This window comes from Suncus etruscus, chromosome 16, assembly GCF_024139225.1.
Source record: "Suncus etruscus isolate mSunEtr1 chromosome 16, mSunEtr1.pri.cur, whole genome shotgun sequence".
NCBI classification, from domain to species: domain Eukaryota; kingdom Metazoa; phylum Chordata; class Mammalia; order Eulipotyphla; family Soricidae; genus Suncus; species Suncus etruscus.
In genome coordinates this window covers 9,620,217-9,644,676 of record NC_064863.1, presented here as the reverse complement: position 1 = coordinate 9,644,676, position 24,460 = coordinate 9,620,217, and the positions used below count along the sequence as shown (strand labels likewise).

The 24,460-nt window shown below is 47.2% G+C and overlaps 1 protein-coding gene across 2 annotated transcripts in view; it reads left to right on the top strand.

Annotated features, from left to right (window-relative positions):
- Nucleotides 1-17,611, top strand: part of BOD1L1 (biorientation of chromosomes in cell division 1 like 1) — a 57,887-nt gene extending 40,276 nt beyond the window's left edge. The window contains exons 15-24 of one of the 2 annotated variants that reach the window (XM_049790058.1): nucleotides 1,292-1,368; nucleotides 5,351-5,438; nucleotides 5,906-5,979; nucleotides 7,408-7,483; nucleotides 7,569-7,603; nucleotides 8,816-8,861; nucleotides 10,740-10,789; nucleotides 10,890-10,971; nucleotides 11,581-11,740; nucleotides 17,464-17,611. In XM_049790058.1, coding sequence (XP_049646015.1) covers nucleotides 1,292-1,368; nucleotides 5,351-5,438; nucleotides 5,906-5,979; nucleotides 7,408-7,483; nucleotides 7,569-7,603; nucleotides 8,816-8,861; nucleotides 10,740-10,789; nucleotides 10,890-10,971; nucleotides 11,581-11,740; nucleotides 17,464-17,581 — 806 coding nt within the window. In that variant the 3' untranslated portion in view covers nucleotides 17,582-17,611. Of the gene's footprint in view, nucleotides 1-1,291; nucleotides 1,369-5,350; nucleotides 5,439-5,905; nucleotides 5,980-7,407; nucleotides 7,484-7,568; nucleotides 7,750-8,815; nucleotides 8,862-10,739; nucleotides 10,790-10,889; nucleotides 10,972-11,580; nucleotides 11,741-17,463 lie in introns of those variants that run through there. The other variant, XM_049790057.1, reaches the window with a different exon arrangement.
- Nucleotides 17,612-24,460: the final 6,849 nt, after the last annotated feature.

The window sequence follows — 24,460 nt, the reverse complement described above, 5'->3', positions numbered from 1 at the left end:
CCCTGCCCTGTGCCTTCCATGGCTCTGGGTAGCAGGACCAGCTGTCTCGGGAACTGCTTTGAGCTCAGTGTGACTGAGAGGCCTGGATTTGGTGTACTTCCTGATTTCCTACTATAGGGACTGTCTGCTATTCTAGATACACATTCGCAGCCACTCACTCTGTGGTAGGTGTTGCTGCCATTTTAGAGGTAAGGACACAGAAAGAATGTGACTATGCAAACAATTGACTTTTGGGCTCTAGTCTTATTTTTCGTTTTTTGTTGTTGGTATCTCCATTTCTTTAGTTTGTATCTTTTTATAGTTTAAATGCATTTCACTTACTGATAAGGGTTCTACTCTAAAGTGTTACTTACAAAGAGCTAATAAGTCAGTTCATTACCCAGATCTTACTTGTACAGGTGGATCTCAGTTTTATAAACACTAACAACAGCAATAAGATCATTTGCTTTTTAGCTAAATTAGTTTCCTGCATTTACTTTTTTGATCCATAGTGTATAGATTCACATAAAAATGATTTCCATTTCCTCCCTCCCTTACTATACCTGATAGTGTCATGTGAAGCATGTATCATGTATCTGGTTAAAATACATGGTGACGAAGTAAAGTGAATGATGCGTAATTCTTAATATTGACTCAGAAGACAGAAGGAACTGTCCATGCTGACAATTACACTGGTGAAAAACACATGGAACCTCAGCTGAGTGCTGTATTTTTACACCATCAGGCCTCAGTGTGAACCAGAGCTCTCCACACTGTTGAAGAGTAGCCTCTCTTTGAACTTAGAAGTCTTTCTAACATGCTTTTTGCCCAGCCTTCCCTGATGTTCCATATGAGTTTCCATTTGAGTAGTTGTGGGTGTCTTTTTTGCTTGCTTTCTTGTTGTTTTTTGCGTTTGCCAGAGCTTGAGCTCAGTATTCAGCGATCAAATCACATTTTAAAAATACATTGAGGGGCCGAAGCGATAGCGCAGTGGTAGGGCCTTTGCCTTGCATTCAGCTCACCCAGGATGGACCTGGTTTCTATCCCTGGAGTCCCATATGTTCCACCAAGCCAGGAGCTGTCTGAGCCCAAAGCCAGGAGTAACCCCTGAACGTCACCAGGTGTGGCCCCCAAAAATAAAAAGTAAATAAGTAAATAAAATAAAAATACATTGAGACGAACTCTTGGCTTCCAGTGTATCACAGGCCTGAGGGAAAAAAGACTCACAGATTGTCTTAAAATAGAACTGTGCCTTTCATTCTTTTATTCTATACTTTTATTTCATTGTGACTTTGTCCAACCTGATTTACAGATGATAATCTAGATATTCTGGATTCCAAAAGAGAAACACAGAAGCCACTTTCTGAAATTGAGCCACAAGATTCAAAGGTACCTTTTTTTGACATGCGAATGTGTATAATTTGTAATTTGTTTTCTTGTTCGATTACCCTCTATGTAACTAATAATCAGCACCTTATTATAAGAGGTCATTTTAGGCTCTCTCAAAAACAAAGGTTGTATTTTGTAATTTTAAGCTAAATATTTTAATTGAAATCACAATTTGAAGGTAACTATAGGTTGGTTTTTGTTCAGTGCGTGTGTGGGTGTGTGTATCTGTTTGTCTGTTTTTCTGTCTGTGTACTGGGCATGCTTTCCTGCCCTTTGACCTGTCTTTAAACAGCACATACTTCTCTGGTCTGTGCTGTGCCCCAGGAACTGAGATCAAGGTCGCCCTGAACAGATATGTTCAACCCAATGAACAAAATCCTTCCCCTGGCCCCAACCCTACTTGGGTCTCAGTTCGCTCCAGTTTGTAGTTCTACCCACTGTCTCAGGGTGAGTCGCTCCGTCCAGCCAGGAGCGCTGGCCCTTCAAGGCCTTGCCAAGTCCCTGAGTTCTCTAGCATCCCCAGCCTGTCTTTTCTTTCCTAAGTTTACCCCTAGTATCTTTTTTGCAGCATCAATTGCTTTTTCTTCCTTTCCTATCAAGTGAAATCAAGTCCTAATTCTATTACCTCATTTTCATTTTCTTGTCTGTTTTTGAGCCAAAATTGGCAATGCTCAGAGCATACTCCTTGCTGGCTTGGGGGACCATGTGGAATTCAGGAAATCAAATCTGGCTTTCTTGCCTGCAAGGCAAGTACCTATCTACTGTACTATTTCTCTGGCCCCATTTGTATGTATGTGTGTTTGTTGTTGTTGTTGTTGTTGTTGTTACTATTGGTATTGAAGCCACACCCTGAAATGCTCAGGACTCACTCCTTCCTGGCCCTGCACTCTGAATCACTCAAGGCTGGTTCAAGGGACCGTATGGAATGCCTGGGATTGAACCCTGGTTGATTACATGCAAGCTTGCACTATCTTTCCAGTCCTTCCTGTTGTTTGGTTTTTAATACTTTTTTCTAATTTCTAATTTTTTTCTCTAATTACTCATAGAATCTGTGCGCAAAGATTCTAGCCAAAAAGGACAACGTTCCTAGTTAAGATTATCACCAAATGCTTGGAACTTTTATTTGCAGAAACTAATTTAGCACATCTGACTTAAAAGAGTCAAACTTACTTTTTCTGTTTCACAATGATTAGTCTTTTCCTAGTTTGGACTCCAATATTTGTCCCATTTTGTCTCCCTGAGCCTGCTAGGAGTAATTTCTGAGCACAGAGCCAGGAATAATCCCTGATGTGTGGCCCAAAAACAAGAAAGGAAAGGAAGAAGAAAAGAAGAGAAGAGAAGGGGAGAGGAGAGGTGGAGGGGGAAGGAGAGGAGAGGGAGAAAGGAAAGGAGAGGAGTGGAGGGGAGATAAAAGAAAGGAAGGGGAGGGGCCGGAGATACACAGAGGTAGGGCGTTTGCCTTGCAAGCAGCTGACCCAGGACCGAAGGTGGTTCAAATCCCAGCATTCCATATGGTCCCCGTGCCTGCCAGGAGTGATTTCTAAGCAGATACCCAGGAGTAACTCCTGAGTGCCGCTGGGTGTGGCCCAAAAGCAAAACAAAACAAAAAAAGAAAGGAAGTGGGGGAGAAGTGGGGGGAATGGTGTGTGTGTGTGGGGGGGGGGGAATGGTGTGTGTGTGTGTATGTGTTTATTTTTCTTGGAGGCCACACCCAGTGGTGCTTAAGGCTTACTCCTGGCTCTGATTTCAGGGATCATTCCTAATGGTGCAGGGTATCAGACCCAAATTGGCTTCGTGCAGGGCTTCTCTGCATCTGTCTGACCCCTCAGCCATTTATTGACGTCTTATGATGTCTACATGCTTTCCTCCAAATACTCATGCTTTTTACAGATCTGTTTATATGAAAACAGTGAAAATTAGTGGTAGTGATTATTGTATCTTTTTTATTCTTCCTTTCCTTTACCTCCCACCCCTAAGATAATTAATTGATAAGGACTGGCCACACAGCACACATTGTCTTTTCTTTCTTACAGTTTTATTTCCTGTAAAGATTTGGGGGTGTAGCTCACAGATGCCTACATCTGCTCTGGCTCTGTGCCCAGAGTCTTCCGTTTCCTGGCAGAGACCTCTATTGGGTGTTTGTCTCTTTCTGAATGTTAAGTTACCATTTTCTGATCTGAAACACCTCTAACTCCTCGTTTCTGCTTTTCCCTTAAGTTTTCTTCCACATGTTCCGAAAGTGTTTGAGTAAGCAAAAATGGGGAGATCACTTTTTTCTCACTCTGAGTGATTTAAAGTCTGTCTTTACCGGAGTAACTGGAGATGTAAAATAATTACTATGAAGTTAAGAGTTACATACTGTCCACAGGGTAACTTCCCAAGGTCCAGCGCAGCCCTGGGTAATGCCTTGTACCAGTACATGTCCTGACATGCGGAAAGTATTTGCATGTGTGTCCTGCCCTCTAAGCTCCCTAGTATACATTGGGCATCTGCCTACAGAGCTGTATTTGTTCCCAAAAGGGACCAAGGGATTTCAACAGAGAAATAACCAAGACTGAAAACAGTTAATGATAAGTGGGAGGAGGAAGATACACTATGACACTAGAAGTAACAGCAAAGAGAAAGTTCCTATTTTATAGCCCTTAAACTTTATTCTTTATATTAACATGCCTATATTATGCCTTCCTTAACAAACATCAGTACGGGGTCAGAGCTCTAGTGGAGCAGGAAAGGCGTTTGCCTCGCAGTTAGCCAACCCAGGTTCCATCCATGGTATTCCATACGGTTCCGCAAGCCCCACCAAGAGTGATCCCTGAGTGCAGAGCCAGAATTAAGTTCTGAATAGCGCCAACTGCGCTCCCTGCAACCAAAAATAATGAATCTAAAGATCAGTAATTACACGAATCATACAAATTTTGCTTTATGATTTTCAAAAAAAAAATAAAAATAACAAAGAATAAAGTCAAGCACTATCCCAAATATCAGGAAAGAAATTGGCTTTTTAAAACCTCATTAATCTCCTGGCTTTCTCCAGAACAAGGATTCTGACAACAAACTCAGTAATTTGGAGAGTAGCAGATAGATGGAAGGGGAGCCTTTTTATCTCCCCTCCTGGTTTCATCTGTTATTTGTTTGGGGGCCACACCCAGGGTGTTTGGGGCAGTGTATTTGACCTGCTTTCAGTGCTGAGGACCAGAGTAGTACCTCCCACAGGCCAAGATGCACACACGGAATTTTCACTAGGATAGGCATTTATTCAAATCTTTCATTCGTTATAATTTCCATTCATTTCTTACTATAAAACTTTTGGTGTTTCGTCTTTAAAGCTCTTTCAAGTAACAGTGAGCAATTTAAGAGTTGGGTTTTAGTGCTCTTAACATGTCCCAACTGGATACCCAGGAATTCTTTTGGGCACCGTCTGTCTTATTCTTTTTCCATAGCCCCTCCTCCATTACCCCAACACAAACATCTGTTGGAGCAGGCTGGAGAGGTATAGTATTAGGGTAAAGCACTTCCTTGGTTGCATCCATCCCTAGTTTAGTCCTGACTTCTTCTGTGGTCCCTGAGCACCATGGGATGTGGCACCTAAGCAACAAATAATCTATTATAAACATCTGTCAGTTTTTTCCTTTGGAATTTCTTCTAAAAGACCAAACCCAGAATGGGGGAAAAAATAGAATGATTTTCATGGTGGCAGGAGGAAAAATAACCGTCTAGTTACATATAATAGCTGTATATAATATATATGAGAATCTATGATGTCATGTTTTTACTGCCTTCAGAGTGCCTTTTTTTCACAGTCTCAATGACAGCAAAAGTGGTCACATTTTTTAAAAATCTACCAAAAAATTATTCTCATAGGCTAACATCTTTTTGACATAGGAGGACTTTGGGAAGAAGCAGCAGAGGCAGGATAAAGAAATTATCCTAAAGAAATTAAGTTGGATAAAGAAATGTCTCATCTTGTTCCTCTTCTTTCTAGGAAGAGAATGCTAGAGAGCTGGATGAATTATCTACAATAAGTGCAAAGACCAGCAGCGCTGCTGCTTCCGCTGCTGCAGATGAAAAGGGTGAGTAATGCCACCCCTTAAGGAAGGCAGTTGGGGGTCGGGAAACCAACACTGTGTGGCTGATTAGTGGTCCAGACTCCAACCTGTAAAGTAAAATAGATATGTGTGGGTGTGTTTGTGAGAGATGGAGAGATAGGGCATGGTTGGGACAGTGCAGGTGGCATAAACGAGAGAGATAGAGAGAGAGAGAGAGACAGACAGAGAGAGAGAGAGAAGAGAGAAATCAGTTGTGACAATGCAGATGACATAGGCCTGGGTGAATGGGTGTGTGGGTGTGAGAGAGAGGGGAGGAGGGAGAAAGGAGAGAGAGAAAAAAAGAGAAGAAGAAAAGAGAGAGAACATGATGAGGACAGAGAGAGAAAGAGTATGACGAGGACAGTGCCAATAACCCTGACCGTTTGCACAGGCATGAGACAGCCCAGGCCCATAGCCGTGCACTGTACTACTTAGCTTTTCCATTTCTGCAGATGAATCTAGCAGTAGTGAAGCTGCTGGAGAGAAGACGGATCAGAATGAAGAGGACAGCGGCAAATCTCAGGAGGTATGGGATGGCTTCCCTCTGTACATTTTTTTTCTGTTTCTCTAAAGAACCAAGCAAAGAGAAGATAGTCAGTACAGTTCCTTTTTTTTTTATCCCCAAGTACCTTGGGAGGACTTTTTATGGTTGGTTTTGTTCTTCAGTCCAGTGGGACCTCATTTCTTAGAGTGTATTTTATCACTGTCACTTTGATTTATTGTGTTCTTCACTTGGTTTCACCCAAACATTTCTACAGAACCTACTTAAGTTGTGACCAGACAGGGGGAGCCCAGAGCTGAGCCTCAAGGGCATGCCAGGTTCCCACCTCCAGCTTAGCACAGCCAAGATGAAGGCCAGGGCAGATGGGGGAACAGTGGACCCCAGAGGCCGGACAGGAAGAAATGGGAGCAGTTGCTGCAGGGTGTGTGAAGTCCTGTTGCAGCAACCAAGACCCAGTTTCTCACTGGGTAGGGCCAGGCTGCTTGACGCCCAGAAGGCTGCAGGAATTGGCCGAGCTCCATCCACAGCCATTTGGGGGAAGCCCAGTAGGACTGGGTTTGAGCCAAGGGGTTCAGGGGAATAGGCAGCCTGTTGCCAGCAGGTCCAGAGTTGTGATTGGCCGAGTGATGCTGGCAAGGACAGAAGCAGCTTCTTTGGGGTGCGTTTCCTTTGCCTCACTTGAGGGAGAATTGCAGCCCCCCACCTCCATTCGTATATTCATATTGATCATAGATATACGTTTACCTAGTGCAGTGCTTCTCACTTATTTTCTGTCAGGCCCCCCTAGGAAGAAGAAAACATTTTCTGCGCCCCCTGCACGACTGTAAATAGTATCTTTATTAAAAAGAAAAACTTGAACCTGCAAAACAAAAATATATAAAATAATTTGAGCTGTTTTTTAATCAAAGGTGATGTCTGGATTAACGGCCCCACTATTTGAGAAACACTGACCCAGTGGCTCGGGCTGAACCAGATTTTACTGCTTATGCGAACGTGGCCACATGTGCTCAGTCATTGCCCGCCTCCATGTCTTTATTGTCCTCTCGCCTCCATGAGATGAAAATCTCACTCCAGTTCCCACTGTCTCAAATGAAGTGCTAGCTGAAGAGCACTTTTTTCTTTCCAAAGTGACAAAGCAAGGCTTCGAAACCTGTTTCTTGGGGGGCGGGGGGAAACGACACACCCAGCGATGCTCAGGGGTTATTTCTGGCTCTGCACTAGTGATTTACTCCTGCCAGTGTTTGGGAGACCATTCGGGATGCCAGGGATTGAACCCAGGCTGCTTGCATGTCAAGGCAAGCACCTTAGCTGATGGACTCTCACTCCAAACCCACCCCACGATTTGAAGCCTCGGAAGGAAAGCTAAACTTCGGTTTGAAGGCAAAAAACTGTAGGAAATGCTCTTGTGTTTCATTACTTTGCTTATGTGGGTTTTTTTTTCTTTTTCCTTAGGAAGGTCAACCAGTAATTATTAAAAGGAAGAGAGGAAGACCTCGCAAATACCCTGTAGAGTCGGCATTAAAAACAAGTAGGTATTTGGATGTTTTTCTTCCCATATTTAGCAGTTTTCGCACTGACTTTTTCTGAGTGAGATTTCTTTTCGTGTTTTTCAGAAGAAGACAGCAAAACAGATACTGGCCTTATAACTGTAAGTAATCCCAAAGGACAGGAGTTCTTCAAGTAGTTGCTTTTGACCTGATCGGGGTCCCCTGCAATATCTGGTATTTTGATCTACTTTATTTTTTTTTTAAGTGTATAAAAAAATTTTTGCAGCACTGCTTAAAAAAACATTGATTAAATATCTGGAGGGGAAAAAAACACTTCAATGGCTAGCACCATATAAACAGAATTCTGTCTGGCCTTATCTTTTGTGGTCATTCTTATTGGAGGTGTAGAAACTCACAAAATTACATATTTTTAGATCATGACTTCATCATAGAAGTCTCAAGTAAGTCTACTCCGAGAGAATTTCTATTGGAACAGAAAATCCTCAATGAGACTTTCTCTTTTTGGGTGGGGAGGGGGCCACACAGTGACTCTCAGGGGCTACTCCTCTCTCTGAGCTCAGAAATTACTCCTAGCAGGCTCATGGGTCTTTTTGGGACACCAGATCTCGAACCAAGGTCAGCCACTGTGCAAGGCATACACCTTCCCTGCTATGCTATGGCTCCAGCTCCAAGATTTTTATCATTTTTGGATGCTTCATTTTGACCTTGAACAGCATACCCCGTGAAATTGCCATCCTAATTTATTTCACTGAAATGCCTATTGGAAGAACAAACTCATGTCCCCTGTCGTGACACAGGTAACTGGAATTCAGGCATCAGCTCTGCCACTTTTCCCCCACAGCCTTCCAATCGCACCACCATAGAGAGGAAGTAGTGTGAAGTTCCCTCCAGCTCCTGCATTAGAGAATTTTGAACTCAGGGCCCAAAGAGATGGCTCTGAGGGCCAGAATACTTCTTATGGCATGCAAGAGTCCCACGTTTGGTATTTTTTGAGCCCCGTAGCACCACACGGGAACAGCCTCTGGAGCACCACCTGGTGTGGCCCCTAAACAAAAGAGGACAAATTAAAAGGGGATTTCAAGACGGGCACCTGTGGGTCTATGATTGACCTCACTCCTGTGATCAAGCTGCTGATTTGGAGATTGCCCCATGCATGGCCCTCGTTGTCCTGTGGACAGATTGTATATTCAGACCACAGGCGTCCAAGTGAGCTTGGTGTGGGCTTCGTCAGTGCAGAAAAGCCCCAGCCATGCTCTGTAAATAGACCAAAGAAAGAGCCGCCCTGTGACTCACTGAACGCCTGAACTAGGTCGACCAGCAGCTGACGGTTGTCTGTGTGTGTTTGTGTTCAGGTGGAGCAGTCACCTCCCGGCGGCAAGCTGAAAGTTACTCAGAACGGTAAGAGTATGTGTGTGTTGAAGCTGGAGAAATAACTGCACTGAGAACTAGCCTCACAATGTCAATGAGTGAGGGAAATATAAAGCCTGTCTTGAGTACAGGCGGGGGTGGGGTGGGAAGGGGAAGAGGGGGATTGGGGACCTTGGTGGTGGGAATGTGGTACTGGTGAAGGGAGGTGGTGTTCTTTTTATGACTGAAACCCAACTACAATCATGTTTGTAATTACGGTGTTTAAAGATATATTAAAGAGAGAGAGAGAGAGAGAGAGAGAGAGAGAGTGTGTGTGTGTGTGTGTGAGAGAGAGAGAGAGAGGAGAGACGTTTTAATAATACCTTGAGAGAGCCAGGATACTAATATATATATTATGTATTGGCTGATTGATTGCTTCATTTCAAGGAGGAAAACTTTAATATTTAAATTACCCAGACTATATTAGTAGTCTTTCATTTCAGGGGTAGGGTTTGGGCCACACCCAGCAGCACTTGGGTTGCTCCTTTTTTTTTTTTTTTTTTTTTCTTTGTTTTTGGGCCACACCCGGCAGTGCTCAGGGGTCACTCCTGGCTGTCTGCTCAGAAATAGCTCCTGGCAGGCACGGGGGACCCTATGGGACACCGGGATTCAAACCAACCACCTTAGGTCCTGGATCGGCTGCTTGCAAGGCAAACACCGCTGTGCTATCTCTCCGGGCCCTAGGTTGCTCCTTTTAAGTTAGGTGACTGAGTTAGTTTTTCAGTCCCATGATTTGAGTCTCCTCTTCCATAACTCTAAAATGGAACCGTGGTAGTTGTTGAGCTCCTGTCTGATCTCAGTGATGAGGAGGGCCCTGGCGCTCCCACTGCTCTAGATGCGAGCAGCCTTCTTTCTCTCTGGGTACAGAGCACTGGAGCTGGCAGAACCTTAAAGGTCCTGTGACCTGAGTTCTTACCTTAGAGACAGAGCTTCACCAGCTGAGACATTTACCCAGACCACAGAGTTTCTTAGTGACTAATTTGAATTCTGTTCTGCTATGCTGGTCTCCAATGACTGAACCAATTCACACCTTGCTGCAAAATGACAATAATCTGTACAACTACATAGTAATTAGCACTTCTAATAGACAATCAGCTAGACTGAAGTGGACCATGGAGGAAGCTGGCCACAAAGAGTGGGAAAGTGCAGTGAGGGTGGAGAAGGATGACTATGCCATTGAGCATTGGAAATGATCACTCTGGATGAGAACTGGAGGCTGAGAGGAAGGAAAGTGATGTGTAGTAACCATACTGCAAACTACAGTGTCTAAAACAGAAAAAGGAAGAGAAGAAAAGTGTTGCCACCGAGAGGCAAGAGAGGGGGCGAGAGGGAAACTAAGGACATTGGTGGTAGGAAATATGCATTGGGCAAGGGTATTGGACACTGTGTAGCTGAAACTCAATGATGAACAACTTTGTAACTGTGTATCTCAGCGATTCTCTTCTTTTTTCCGGGGGAGGGTCACATCCAGCGGTGCTCAGGGGTTACTTCTGGTTCTGCGCTCAGAAATCACTTCTGTCAGGCTTGGGGGCCATATGGAATGCTGGGGATCCAATCCGGATCCATCTCTGGTTGGCTGCGTGCAAGGCAAATGCCCTACTGCTGTACTTTCTCTCCAAGCCATCGTGATTCAGTTTTAAAAATAATAAAAACTGGACTCGGGCTTGAGAGAGAATGCAGCAGGGAAGGATCTGGCCTTGCTTTACATAGGTTTGATCCTCGACACCACATACAGCCCCTCGAGTCCCCCTAGGAATGATCCTGAGCATCGCCAGGTTGCGCCACCAAAACAAACATGACAAGAGCAGATTGTTGAGACCTAATTGTCTTCCAGTAAAATAGTCAACAGAGATTTGCTTTTTCTTAAAGATGAGTCCAATAAAGACGCAACTAACGTCCAAGAAAGGAGTACAGGCAACGTAAGTGTCCGTTGTCTTGCCCAGGGGTGTCCTTTAGATCCAGCTGCCTGAGTCAGTGACCATCTGACCGCCCTTCCCATCTTCATCTCCTCGCTTCTAGGACGATGAAGAAAAGACAGTGGCGAGTGCACGTCGGCGAGGCCGCAAACCCAAACGCTCAGCTGCGATCCTCGATGATGCTGGTATGTTTGTAGCAAGAGCTTTGCTGTGTTTTGTTTGTTTGTTTGGGGACGACATCCGCAGTGCTCAGCACTTACTCCTGGTGCTGTGTCCAGGGGTCCATCCCAGTGGAGCTCGGGTGTGGAACCTGGGTCAGGACACTTGCAAGACAAATGTCCTCCCTGCTGCGCTTTCATTCCAGCCCCACAGAGCAGCAAGCTCTTAATTCCACAGTTGTCTCCTTTCAAAAATCCCCCCAAACACCTCACAAGCTTTTCTTTGGAGGAGGTTAAAAAAAAAAATCCCGTGAGGTCCAGCTAGGATTAGTGTTACATAAATATGTGTGAAACGACGCTAATCCCATGTCAGGCCTGGTACATCCCAGACGCGCTTCTGAGCGCGTGAGAATCCTTCCTGAGTGCCGCCTGGGAACCGCCTAAGTAAACTTTTCCCTGTGTGTCTGCAGTGACATTAAACAGGGGTTGGTTCCCCTCAAAGGCCTCCCTCCTGCCTTTGGGAGGCCTTTGCTGTCCCAGGTCCTAAACCCCCAGGTCTGCCCTTTGAAGCACGTCCCATCCGGGTGTCACCATCCTATCTCCCTCGATTACCCTTCTATTACCCTCTGTCTGCAGAATCCTCGGAGCCAGAGAGAAAGCGCCAGAAATCAGTTTCTGAGACAGCCGAGGACAAAAAAGACCCGGAGTCGGAGGAGGATGAAGAGGAGGAGGAGGAGGAGGAGCCCTCGCCCTCAGGAGCCACCACACGCTCCAGCACCAGATCAGAGGCTCAGAGGTAAAGGGGTGTAGGTTGGGGGTGTCACCCCTCAGCCCAGCTCCACTGCAAGATCCAGGGATCTGTCCCCTCCTTTCAGTCTCCCATGTTCAGTGCCCACTGCACCCTGTCATCTGACCTCGCACAAGGTCCTGACTCAGGCTTCTCTGTTCTTCTTGGGGCCTGTTTTCCATCTTAAGCCATTGGGAGGGTCCCTTTGCCAGGTTTTGGGTGTCTATTGTTGGGACTGATTATTCCTGCGCAGGTCCTTAGCACGCAGAGCTGTGTCGGGCTGAGTGAAAGAGCTTGGCGGGCTCAGACATTGCTAAGGCCCAGCGGCCTACTCAGCCCTGCCCCCCAGGAGAGGCTGCGGGTGAACCCCAAGGTGTCTCAGCTGCAGGAGCCCAACTGCCACCATCTCTGTCCATAATAGCTACTCTTTTCATTCTTTCTGATGTTTCCAGAGGACTCTAGAAACAAATGCAAAATACCATGTTCATGGTCACATAATTTTTGAGAAAGCTCATAAACTCTTCCCCCTGCTTGTCAGAGACCACTTACGAGAGGCTTTGAGGGGGTCAGGGTGGAACTAAACCCAGAGTTCACCTCCTTTGTCCGCCAGCCAGTCCCACTTTTCTGCCCCGCATCTTCCACCTAAGCCCATCAAGCCCAGATTCTTGCATACACTCCGAGAAAGGCCACCTGCGCCTTGGTGGTCGCTTTTCCTGAAACGAAGGCATTGTCCATGTAGATGTGATTTCACACACATTCTCATTTCGTCACCAGGGTGAAGGGGGACACCCGAGAAAATGGGCCTGCCATGGTTCTGTCATGTCAGCAGTGTCTAGTGTCCGTGTAATGGCCTAAAATCCGTCTGTCTGAGCTTGCTCCGGACTTGCGCATCCAGTCGTCTTCTCTGCTGTGATCTGGTTTCATAAAGAATCAGGTTTCAAGGCTGTAGAGATTGTAACAGCAAGCCAAGCACTTGCCTTGCACGCAGGCAACCTGGGTTGAGTCCTGGCACTTCCTAGGGTTCCCCGACTATGGCTATGAGTGAGCCCCAAGAACCACTGAAGCTCCACCCCTGAAAACGCATGATTTAAATAGAGAATGGGCTGGGGCCAGAGCAATATCGCAGCAGTAGAGCATTTACCTTGCAGGGGGCTGACGCAGGACAGACCTGGTTTTGATCCTCCAGTGTCTCATATGGGTCCCCCCAAGCCAGAAGAGATTTCTGAGCAGCTAGCCAGGAGTAGCCCCTGAGCGTCGATGGGGTGTGGCCAAAACAAAAAAAAAAAAAGAAGAAGAAGAAGAAGAAAGAGAAAGTAAATAGAGAATAGGATTTCAGAGGCAAAAGACCTGAGGAACACATGGTGTAGTGGGTGAGGAAGCCGGTAGTCTTGTACTTGCTTTTCAGGTGACGCAGCCCAGATCAGTAAAAGAGCTAAAAGAGAATTCACAGGGATAGGGAGAGGGGTGTATAGTGTTTGCTGACTGACTCCATCTACTAAGGCCCCCAACAATCCCAGGGCCCCCTCTGAAAGAGCCTGGGAGTCACCCTCCTGTGTAGTAGGGCCCACCTAGGAGAACGTTCCAGAAGCTCGGCTCCGTCGTCTCCACAGCCCTCACGTCTGCTTTCTAGTGGCCCTTCTTTGGGAACTCTCAGAGGTTCCTGTGGTGCTCAAACCCCAGAACTCATGTGCGTTAGGAATGCAGCAGGTGGGGGCTCTCTTCTCTCTGGCTCCCAGATCACAGGTCCCCAAGTGCAGGCAGGACACCCCCTTCCTTCTCTGAACTATGCACCCAGTTCCTGCTCTTGGTTTTGCTCTGGGAGCCTCCTCTCCTTCCCCTCAGACATCTGGGAGCGGTTTCCAAAGTGTCTTCTTCTCTGCCGCATTTGCCCAGTCCCGCTGCTTGTCCCTCTGGCTTTCTGTCTTGCCCAAGGGGATGATGTGCACCCCATTAGGGTGAAGAGGTCTGGAAGAGAACCTCACCTTAGATTGGGAGTCTCCTGTGCTCCAACCTCAGCCTCATCCCTGCGTCTCTTGGGTCTTCCCTGCCTGCCAGCTCCCAGGCTGTCTCTTGGGGTGTCAGTCCATCTGTGTGCAGCTGCCGCTTGGGGCCACATTCAGGGCTTCCACTGCCCCATGTGCCACCTTGGGGCGCCCTAGAGAGGACAAGGGATTTGGTCTTGTCCACTGACCCACTTTCGGCCATATCACAGTGGCATCATTCTTGAGTCTGGCCAAGGTTTGAGGTTGTGCGTCCTAAGGACAATGCACAGCAAACGGACGGATGGGGACACACACACACACACACACACACACACACACACACACACACACACGCGCGCGCGCGAGCGCGCTTCTGGTGGGCATCAGGCTTCATCGTGTTCACGACACTTCCTAAGTCTTCTTCGACTGTCTTCGCCCATCTTCTTCCGGGGACCCTTTTTTTTGGGGGGGGGGGACGCCCTTAAAGGACTTCTTTCCTCTCTTGGTCCGAGGCCAGTGTCCGCAGCACTGCTATGGGCCCATGTTTGTACATCTGTTTCAGAAAGCAGCATAGCCAGCCGCCTGCGCGTGCGACATCCATCCCAGAGCCAGTTTCTCCCAGAAACCGCCACAAATTAGCCAAAGAGAAGGTGTCCATCTGCGAGAAAGTTAGTCAATCTCCCCCATTAGGAAGGTAAGTCCCTCCCCACCCCTGCTCGAGTCCTGCTCAGCACCGTACTATTTCACTGTTTCTGGGACTTTGGGGTGTAGTGCCGTCCCATGTTCTTCCTCCTGAGCCCCCTTCACATCTTCGTCTTGCTGCGTCACCGCTTGTGGGGGATAGCTGGTTTTCCTGGTAGAAACCTGTTCCAGAAGGAATAGGGGGGACCATCTCCAGCTCCTGACCTTGCAGCCTGTGTGGTCACGGCTATGGGACCTGGACACCACAGGCCTAAATTTGGGATGTCGGTGAGGCCACCTAGCATCTTCTGCCCATTGCAGCATGTACTGCCTGCTCTGGGCTTGCTCCCCACCTTTCTTCGCACACTTACCCCCACTCCGGCTGCTGCCCAGCCTCTCTCCTTCCTGGTGCATTTCCGTTCAGTGCCTAGGCTTGGTTCCTTTCTCCACATCCGGTGCTTGTCTTGCTCTCGAAGCGCCACAGTGTCTTCTGTCTGCCCCCCACTTTCTGCCTGAGATGGCAGTGCGCCGGCACCCCCTCACAGCACGCCGCTCACGGGCATCATCGGCCCACCGGGTCACAGACAGACTCTGTCACCACCACCACCACCATGCCAACCTCTGGCCATGGAGACTGGTCCAAGCCCGTGCTCTAGTTGGATGTTAGGCCCTGCATGGTCTGCCTTGAGCACACTGAGAGGCTCTGGCCAGGTGCAGCTTCTGCCTCAGCTGTTGGTCTCAGATGGGGTCCTGGGATCTGTATCTCTCAAAGACTCCCAGAGCTGTGGCCTCTGTTCATCCACAGCTCACAAACCAACCACAGTACTGTGGACCCACATAGGCTGGGCCTGGCTGGTGACCGCCATCCCACTGGACAGGGAGTAAGCTCAGAGTCGGGGCTTCTGCTCCCAGAGTAGAGAGGCTGCATCTAGCAGCTGACAGTCCTTCCAGCACTGCCTCTCCCTGGTCTCCGCTGTCCCACTCTCACACAGGGGCCACAGTGTTAGGCTGGCACTGAACTTAAGTTCCTGCAACAGAAAGCCAAGCAAGCCTGTATCTTTCTAGCCTGCCACACCCTTTTTTCCCCTCCTGGGCTGCCAGTTTAGGCTTCCTCAGGTAGACTCTGTTCCGAGTGCTCGCTCAGGCTGGCGCAGGCTGTGGACAGGGCACCGGCGTGGGAAGAAATGAGCGCAACCAGATGTCCTAGGGCTGGCGTGGAGTAGAGTAGAGCAGGGAGGACATTTGCCTTGTACGCGGCCAACGTAAGTTCGATCTCCAGCATGAGTAATTGCTGAGCTCTGCTGGGTGTGAGCCCAAAACAAGCAAAGGAAGATGTACTGGTTGTTAAATGTTCGTGTGTGTGGTGTGTGGTGTGTGTGTGTGTGTGTGTGTGTGTGTGTGTGTGTGTGTGTGTGCGTGTGTGTGAGTGTGATATTCCTGTGGCTGTAAATGAGTCAGACTGTGGTTCCGTGTGTGTGTGTGTGTGTGTGTGTGTGTGTGTGTGTGTGTGTGTGTTATATTCCTGTGACTGTAAATGAGTCAGACTGTGGTTCCCTGTTGTTCTCTTAGTATCTGTGAACATGCTTTCCTGGGGGCCGGTGAGAGGACAGGGGCTCAGGCTCTTGCCTTGCTTGCCACCACCCCTGCTTCAATCCCCTCAGCACTACCTGGACCCCTGATCCCTGCTGGGTGCAGCCCCTCAGCACAAAAAAGAAACACCTGAGTGTGAAAACCCCAAGGCAAGGCCATGAGTGATGCTTGGTGTTGTGGGGTTTCCCAGCACAGCCTTTGCCCTGTGTGAGGAAAGTTCAGGGGCCACAGCTGCAGGTGCCAAGGAGGGAGGCACTGAAAAAGCCTATGGATGCGCTCAAGCCCAAGGTAGAGCAGAAAGGACTTGGTGGGCCACTTGGGTGGCCTTTTAGCCTGCAAACATTGATGTTCTGGGCGTGACCCGTGCAAATAGCTCCCACGTGGCTGTTCCATGGAGCAGGCTAGTGGCAGCCTTAGATGGTTCTAGGGGGCCTGGATCCATATCCATCCTTATAGAGGTGGGTCCCCCGTGTTCGTCGTAAATCCCTCGACTGGCATTAATGCCCACTCTGACCTATTTGGAGCTTTCCGTGTCTGGGCTCAGGACAGTGGAGGGGAGGCTGCCGGGAATGTCACTGCATTGGCAGCAGAACTCTTGCTCTCAGCCCTCTCTCTAGAAGGAGCGAGACTGCCCTTCCGTTCCCGATGCCACTACCGGGGTTTGATGCGCACTGGCAAGGGCATCAGCGTGGCTTGTGTGGTCCTCCAGATTAGGTGAAAGTTGTGTCGACTCTCAATCCATTCATTCTCAATGCTTCAGTTCGTTGAGGGTCCCCGTGATATTCCGTGTCATCAAGTCCTGTCTTCCTACTGGGACAGAAGACACACAGCAAGCACAGGCCCAGAGTGTTGGCTCAGCAGGGAGGGCTTTTGTCTGAAATGAGTCTGGACCATATTTCATCCTTGGCATCCCATATGGTCCCCCGAGCCTGCTAGGAGTGATTCCTGAGCACAGAGCCAGGAGTAACCTCTGAGAACCACTGGATGTGACCCAAATACCAAAAAGTAACAACATTTAAAGAAAAATAAAAATAGTGAGCACACACTTGGAAAAATGGGAAAAACTTTAAAAATGCATGTTTCAGGGCTGGAAAGATAGCACAGAGGTAGGGCGTTTGCCTTGCATGCGGCCAACACAGGACAGACCCTGGTTTAATTCCCAGCATCCTATACGATCCCCTAAGCCTGCCAGGGGTGATTTCTGAACACAGCCAGGAAGAACTCCTGAGCGCCGCTGGATATGATCCCCCCCCCCCCCCACACACACACAGATGCATTTTTGACTCAGGTGCCGCAACCTTCTAAAACCAGACTTCCCCAGATTTCTGTAGATCTCAGGAAAACAAAGGTGCTACTAGGTAAACAGTGCTGGCTCTGTTCTTGGTTTCCTAGCCCCCCAACCCCATTGTGGGAGGAACCCCCCCCCAAAATCATTGCTTTCCTCTTCCTCTCATCACTGCCTCTACTGTCTCCCTGCAGAACAAAGGCCCAGCTCTCCCCTCCCACCAAACGCAGGCGAGAAGTCAGCCCTCCAGGGGCTCGCACCCGAGGCCAGCAGAGAGTGGAAGAAGCCCCCTCGAAGAAAGCCAAGCGGTAACGGCGACGCCCAGACCAAGCTGGGGAGCGGAGAGGGGCCGTGCCTGCGCCAGGCTGCTCCGGGCCTGCAGCTTTCCTGCCCCGTCCCATGGAATTGCTCCACAGACTCTTGGTTTGTTCCTAGGACACAGCAGGGCCCTGGAAGTCACATACCGGAGGCCACACGAGGTCCGCTCTGTCTCAGAACTCAAAAGTGCTTGTATATTTGCACATGCAAACCTGGGGTTGCCTGACACCAAACCCCCAGTGCAAACCCCTGTGGGGACTCTGTGTACAATATATAAACGTGTAAAAATAGGGTGTATTTTACTCTTATGTACTATGCTAATCAAGGAACACTTTATTTATTTTACAGAGGAAAAGCCTATCTGTGAACTTTACTATATATCTGTTTATGTTTTGTTTCGATTTTTTAATTGAAAAAGGAAAAAAAAAAAGGCGGTTTTTAAATGTGCTGCAGTCATGAGTTGGAATGTTTCAGGACTCGGCCGGCCCTCAGTATGACCTAGCAGGAAACACGGAAACTTCCCGCATGTATCCGAGTGAAGTAGTTTAGCTCCGGAAAGGGACCATTGCTTTTCTGCTCACGGCTGTGACTCCTGAGCGTGTCTTTAGATGTATTTGCATCTAGGATTTCTCCTCGCCACTCCCCCGACCCACCCTCCAGCCCCACTACCTTGGCACTTTCTGGTTCTGGTTTTGGTCAAGTCACAGCCTGAGCCGAACCCCATCTCTGTTCCTTCATTCCTTCATTCATTCCTTCATTCTGCCCCTGCCTCTTCCCAGCTTAATATTTTGTCTGTCTATGACACGAGCAGTACATTGAACATTATAGTTCACGCCTGTCCGCCTGGCTTCAGGACACATTGTTTTATACACAGTTATTCAGGCTGGAAACTGGTCTAGTTGCAGGTTTCTTTTTTTTAAACTTGTTTTAATTCCCCCATCTGAGCAAACAATCCCACTTCAGTTTTTCCTACGATTCCACTTTTCTTAAGATCAAATTTTGTCTCTTAGCAAAGATGTGATGAGTTGCCAAATATAATGAGATTATAAAAATGTTTTGTTCATATTCTTGTTTTATAATTAAAATTTACATTCAGTGTGTGTGGTTTTGGTTTTTGTTTGGGGTGGGTATTTTTTTTTGTGGGGAGGGGCTCTCTTAAAGCAAGGGGGATATTTCTGTCATTTTACATGGTTTCTTACTGAGATTTTATAAAGTATAAAATGTTTCCCAAAACTTGAGTGTAAAGGTTATTTTTTCCTCCATATTTAAACTTTTCTCCTCGTGATATCATTTCTTCATGTCTTTGGCTTTGACACATCACATTGTTCCCATGTGTCTGTCTGTGTGTGTGTCTCTCTCTGTCTCTCTCTCTGTCTCTGTCTCTCTCTCTGTCTCTCTCTCTCTCTGTCTCTCTCTGTCTCTGTCTCTGTCTCTCTCTCTCTCTCTCTCTCTCTCTCTCTCTCTCTCTCTCTCTCTCTCTCTCTCTCTCACTCTCATGAGAGTTTCTTCATTTTCCTGTCCTTGAATGAGCCTAACCAAAGCTCAGAAAAGTACATTGATTTGTCTTGAAGTTATGTCAGGACAGAATCCACATTATATGACTGGCAGCTTTAGCACTACTGTTGGGTTCAGGTTGGCTTCCCAGATGTGTGTGTCTGAAAATGTGTGCTTTCTGTGGTCCCAATGCCATTGGGGTTCATAGGGACAGTCCAGGCTGTGAGGACACATGACATCTCCACCTGTCAGAACTCAGCCCAGACACTGATGGTGCCAAAGTCAGTTGGGCATGAGGTCTCCAACGCTTCTGAAACCCTAGCAGGGAGAAGAGAACCACCAAATGGGACCCCAGACATGCACTGGAACTGGGCTTTTTCTATCATCCTGGTTCTTAGGGGCAGGAAGCAGAGCAGAAATGCTGAAAACCCGGTGCCAACCACCCTCCCTGATCCACAGTCTGGCCCAGGATGCCAGGAGCTTTCCACCATAAAATCAGCCTCCTGAGACGTAGATCAGCCCCAAACTGAGTCCACCAGTCTCAGCAACAACCTGAAAATTAACCTGTGCTGTTGTAGGATACAGCTTTGGGTAGGTTCAGGTAGGACACTGAAGCAGTGGCTGGAGGAATGGGCTGATTCCTTTTCATTGACACCAATAATAATCCAAAGGGGTCCTGCTTACACATAACCGACCATCATAAGTGACAGGAATTTACTGAATCCCATGGACTTCAATGGAAGGATAGTGCACCTTTGGTGGGTGAGATATGGTTATAAATTACAATGGAGTCATTAAAGTTATTGAGGATTAAAAAAAAAAAAAAAGGGAGGGCCAGATCCATAGTAGCATGGGGGAGGGCTCTTGCCTTGCACACTGCTGACATGGGTTTGATCTCTGGCATCCCGTATGGTCCTCCAGGCCATCCAGGTATGATTACTGAGTGTAGAGCCAGGAGTAACCTCTGCGCCACCGGGTGTGACCCAAAAGCCAAAAATAAGAGTCCTGCTCCCCCTCCTTGGAACTAAGTAACTAGGCACCTCCGAGCTGGACTTAAAGGATACCAGACCCTGATGACAGCCTAGCCATTGAGTACCTAGAGGAATGACCATGGGGTTCATCTCCACAAGATCCTATGAAGAGTTAGTGGCCAAGCTGTGTGTAACTTGTCTCCAGAGGCATCAAATATTCAACCTGTAGGGCCAGGAGCATCATTAACCTTGGGATCCTAAAGCAGTGATGTTCTCCCAAACAGCCTTGTATCCATCTGGTCACACTCCTAGATGATTTGAGGGCAGGTGATTCAGAGGAAATACTACAAGACCTTCATCTGGTTTGTGGTGTCAAGGCCTCACAAGGAAAAGCAAGACAGCTATGCCACTGCTGAGCCCATCTGTCATGGCATGCTGTCCTTACTGTTTATTATATTTGCATATTAGTTCCCTGAAATTCCCACTGAGCCCTCTTCAGGTGTAAATCAAGCAGGCCAGTTGTCAAGGTACAGACAGATTTCTCAGAGGAGGAAAATTGTTTTTTAGTCACTGTTTCCTCAGCCAGGAAAACATAACCTGTCCTCAGTCCCAGGACTGGAGGCGTTAAACTCGGACCTCAAGGCTGGCATCTAGTCAGTCACAGGGTACTGCGGGTGAGGGAAATTCCTTTCCTGAGAGAATCCAGACAAAGCAGCTGCTCCTGACAGACCAGAGCAATGAGATTTGGTCTTGTCTCCAAAACATGAAATGAGTTAAGAGGGATTTGTGTTTTGTTTTTGGTCTGGTTTGGTTTGATTTTACTTTTGGGCCACACCTGGTGGCGCTCACGGTTTACTCCTGGTGGGCTCAGGGGAACTCAACCAACCTGGGATGCCAGGTTGGCCATGTACAAGGCAAACGCCATATTGCTCCGACCTCTCAAGAATATTGGTGGGGGGAGGATTATTGTTTTGGTTTATGGGTCACATCTTTTGGTGCTCAGGGGTTACACCTGGCTCTGCGATCTTAACCAAGGCTAGAACCAATGGAAAAAAAAAATGGTCTCAGTAAACAACTAGAAGCAATAGAAACAATGATGGGCAGTATCATTCTTACCAGCAAGCTGACCTTCTAGAAACTTCCAGGAGTACCTCACACAGCAAAGATCTGGCTTTGCATGGCACAAAACACTGGCTCCAGAAGGTGCTTCCTCACCTTGTAGACCTGGGGAATATGTAGGGCACATTAGCATGATCTCAGAAAGGGTCTCAGAAATGAAGTATGGATCACAAAACCCAGAGTTTCCCGGAGATACTGAACTTAGAACTTAGAGCTTAGAGCCTGCTCCTTGCCTCACAAACTCAACACCATCATTTCCTTGGAAACTGAAAACTCAGGACACTGAAGAACAATTTTGCCCTAAGAACCCTAGAGAATGTTAGGAACCAGGTCATCATCTTCATAAAGAATTTTGTATCAGAATTGACTTCATCGGGTACTAAAGTAGGGAGATAAACAAGAACCCCTGCAGAAGGCTGTCACAGATGGGGCCTCAGAAACTCCTTTAGAGACCAGAATGGTGGAGCGATGACTCAGCAGATTGTGAATCCTGGGGTTCAATCTCCAGCCCCCTTCTCCTGAGTGCCTGCTCCAGGGTATGTTATTGTCTCTTTGCTTTGTTTTATTTTGTCTGGAGTGGGTGTTTTTGGTCCACCAGTGCTCAGAGATCACTCCTGGAGGATTCTGGGGGATCAAATAGGGTGCCAGAGATTGAACCCAGGCCTGCTGCATGCAAGATAAACATCCAATTTACTGTACTTTTGCTCCAGTCCTTTGTGTTGTTTTTTTTTTTTTTAATTGAATGACTGTGAGTGCAGAGTTAAAAAGTTGTTGATGGGACCGGAATGATAACGGTAGGGCGTTTGCCTTGCATGCGGCCAAACTGGGTTAGACTCGGGTTCAATCCCTGGCATTCCACATGGTCCCCTGAACCTACCGGGAGTGATTTCTGAGCCCAGAGCCAGAAATACCCCTGAGTGCTGCTGAGTATGGCCCAGAAAATAAAACAAAATTGTTGTTGATGATTCAGTTTTAGTCATACAATGTTCCAAACCCATTCCTTCACCAGTTTTTATTTCCTGCTACCCATGTCACCTGTTTCCCTCACCGCCAGCCTGCCTCTTTGACAGACACTTTTCTCTCTTTCCCTCTGCCATTTATTTTCTTTTAGGCAGCACCTTGATTTGCAATACTGTTACTGAGGGGGTAAATCCCTTATTTTTGGAGGACTACCAGGGCTCAATCTAGGAGTTTCTGTGCAGGATAGAACATGTGTGTGTGTGTGTGTGTGTGTGTGTGTGTGTGTGTGTGTGTGTGTGTTTGCTGACCACACCCTCCTGCCCTTTGACCTCTTCTTAAGCTACCCTCTTGTGCACAGCAGCATATACTTCCCTTGTTTGTGCTGTGCCCCAGAAACTGAGATCCAGGTCGCCCTTGAACAGGTTTATTCATCCCCGTGAACAGGTCCTTCCCCTCACTACCGGGTCATTCCCTTGGCCCCAACCCTACTCAGGGTCTCAGTTGGCTCCAGTTTGTAGTTCTGCCCACTGTCTCAGGGTGAGCCACTCTGTCCAGCCTAGAGCTGCTGGCCCCCCAAGGCCTGGCCAAGTCCCCCAAGGTTCTCTACCATCCCTAGCCTGTTTTTTCTTTCCTTTTTTGCAACATCGATTGCTTTTTCTTCCTTTCCTATCAAGTGAAATCAAATTCTAATTGTATTACCTCGCTTACATTTTTTGTTGGTTTTTGGGCCAAAATTGGGAATGCTCAGAGCTTGCTCCTAGCTGGCTTGGGGGACCATATGGGATTCAGGGAATCAAATCTGGGTCTGTTGCCTGCAAGGCAAGAACCTGATCTACTGTACTATCTCTCTGGCTCTGTGTGTGTGTGTGTGTGTGTGTGTGTGTGTGTGTGTGTGTGTGTGTGTGTTGTTATTGTTGTTATTATTATGGGTATTGAAGCCACACCCTGAAATCCTCAGAGCTTACTACTGGTCCTGCACTCAGGAATCACTCAGGGCTGGTTCAGGGGACCAAATGGAATGCCTGGGATTGATTGAACCCAGGTTGAATGCATGCAAGCTTGTACTATCTATCCAGCCCTTCTCCTTGCTGTTAATTTTTAATTCTTTTTTTCTAATTTCTATTCTTTTTCTTTAACTACTCATAGAATCTCTGTGATTCTATCCAAAAAAACTCAACTTTCCAAAATAAGATTATCATCAAATGCTTGGAACTTTTATTGGCAGAAACCAGTTTAGCACATCTGACTTAAAAGAGTCAAACTGACTTTTTCTGTTTTTTTTCCTCAACAATAATTAGTCTTTTTCTAGTTTGGACTTCAGCATTCCATTTTGTTTTCCTGAGCCTGCCAGAGTAATTTCTGAGCACAGAGCCAAGAGTAATCTCTGATGTGTGGCCCAAAAATAAGGAAGAAAATAAAGAGAAGAAAGGAAAAGAAGAAAGAAAAGAAAGGAAGACAGAAAAGAAAAGATGAAGGGAAAGGAAGGGAAGGGAAGGAAAAGGAAAGGGAAGGGAGGGGAGGAGCAGGGAGGAGAGGTTCTCTTCGCCCCTTACCCTTATCCCAGTAACCACAACATGAAGAGTTTCAGTGGCTGTCATAGTGCATTTCAGATTCTTAAATTTATAGAGTCAATTTAAGCTTCAAGCCAATGAATCTCTCAATGAATGTGTCTCTTCCTTTCTACCTGGCTATGAATCCTCTCTGCAGAGATATCTTGGCCATGGCACAGGAGCCTTTTTCTTTCTCTCTGATAGAAACTGCCCTGTTGGAATCAGCTCCACTCACCTGCCTGCCTAGTGGGTTTTTTTGTGTTTTTTGTTTTTTTTTTTTTTTTTTTTTTTTTTACTGCAGAGTCACCACAGACATCTGCCTTTGAAGACTCCCAGAATAGCTCAGGCCCTTCTGCTCCTGGGATGTTTCATGAAACCTGCCTCCTATCCCCATATCCTGTGTTCCTCTTCCTGTCTCTGGCCTCAATTACAGACAGAATGACAGAGCTCTCTCCAACTCCCTGCCATAGATCTCCCCCATCAGTTTGGTCCTCTCTCTCTCTCTCTCTGAAAGCCTTCTGGCCTCTTCTCTTTTCAAAACCCCAGTCCAAAATATCCCCTCATGAAGACAAGCTGTTCCAAGTTAGGTCTCAGAAGATGATTTCACAACAACAAAAGCTGTGTTCTTTGTAAAAAGGCTCAGGGAACACATTTTCCTCCCTCTGACTTCTCTAGTCTGAGTTCTCATTGGCTACTACTGCTCATCCCTTCCTTCATTTTTTTTTTTTTCCCGCTTTCTCTGAGTGAGATTGTCTGGTATTTATTTCTCATCTGCCCAC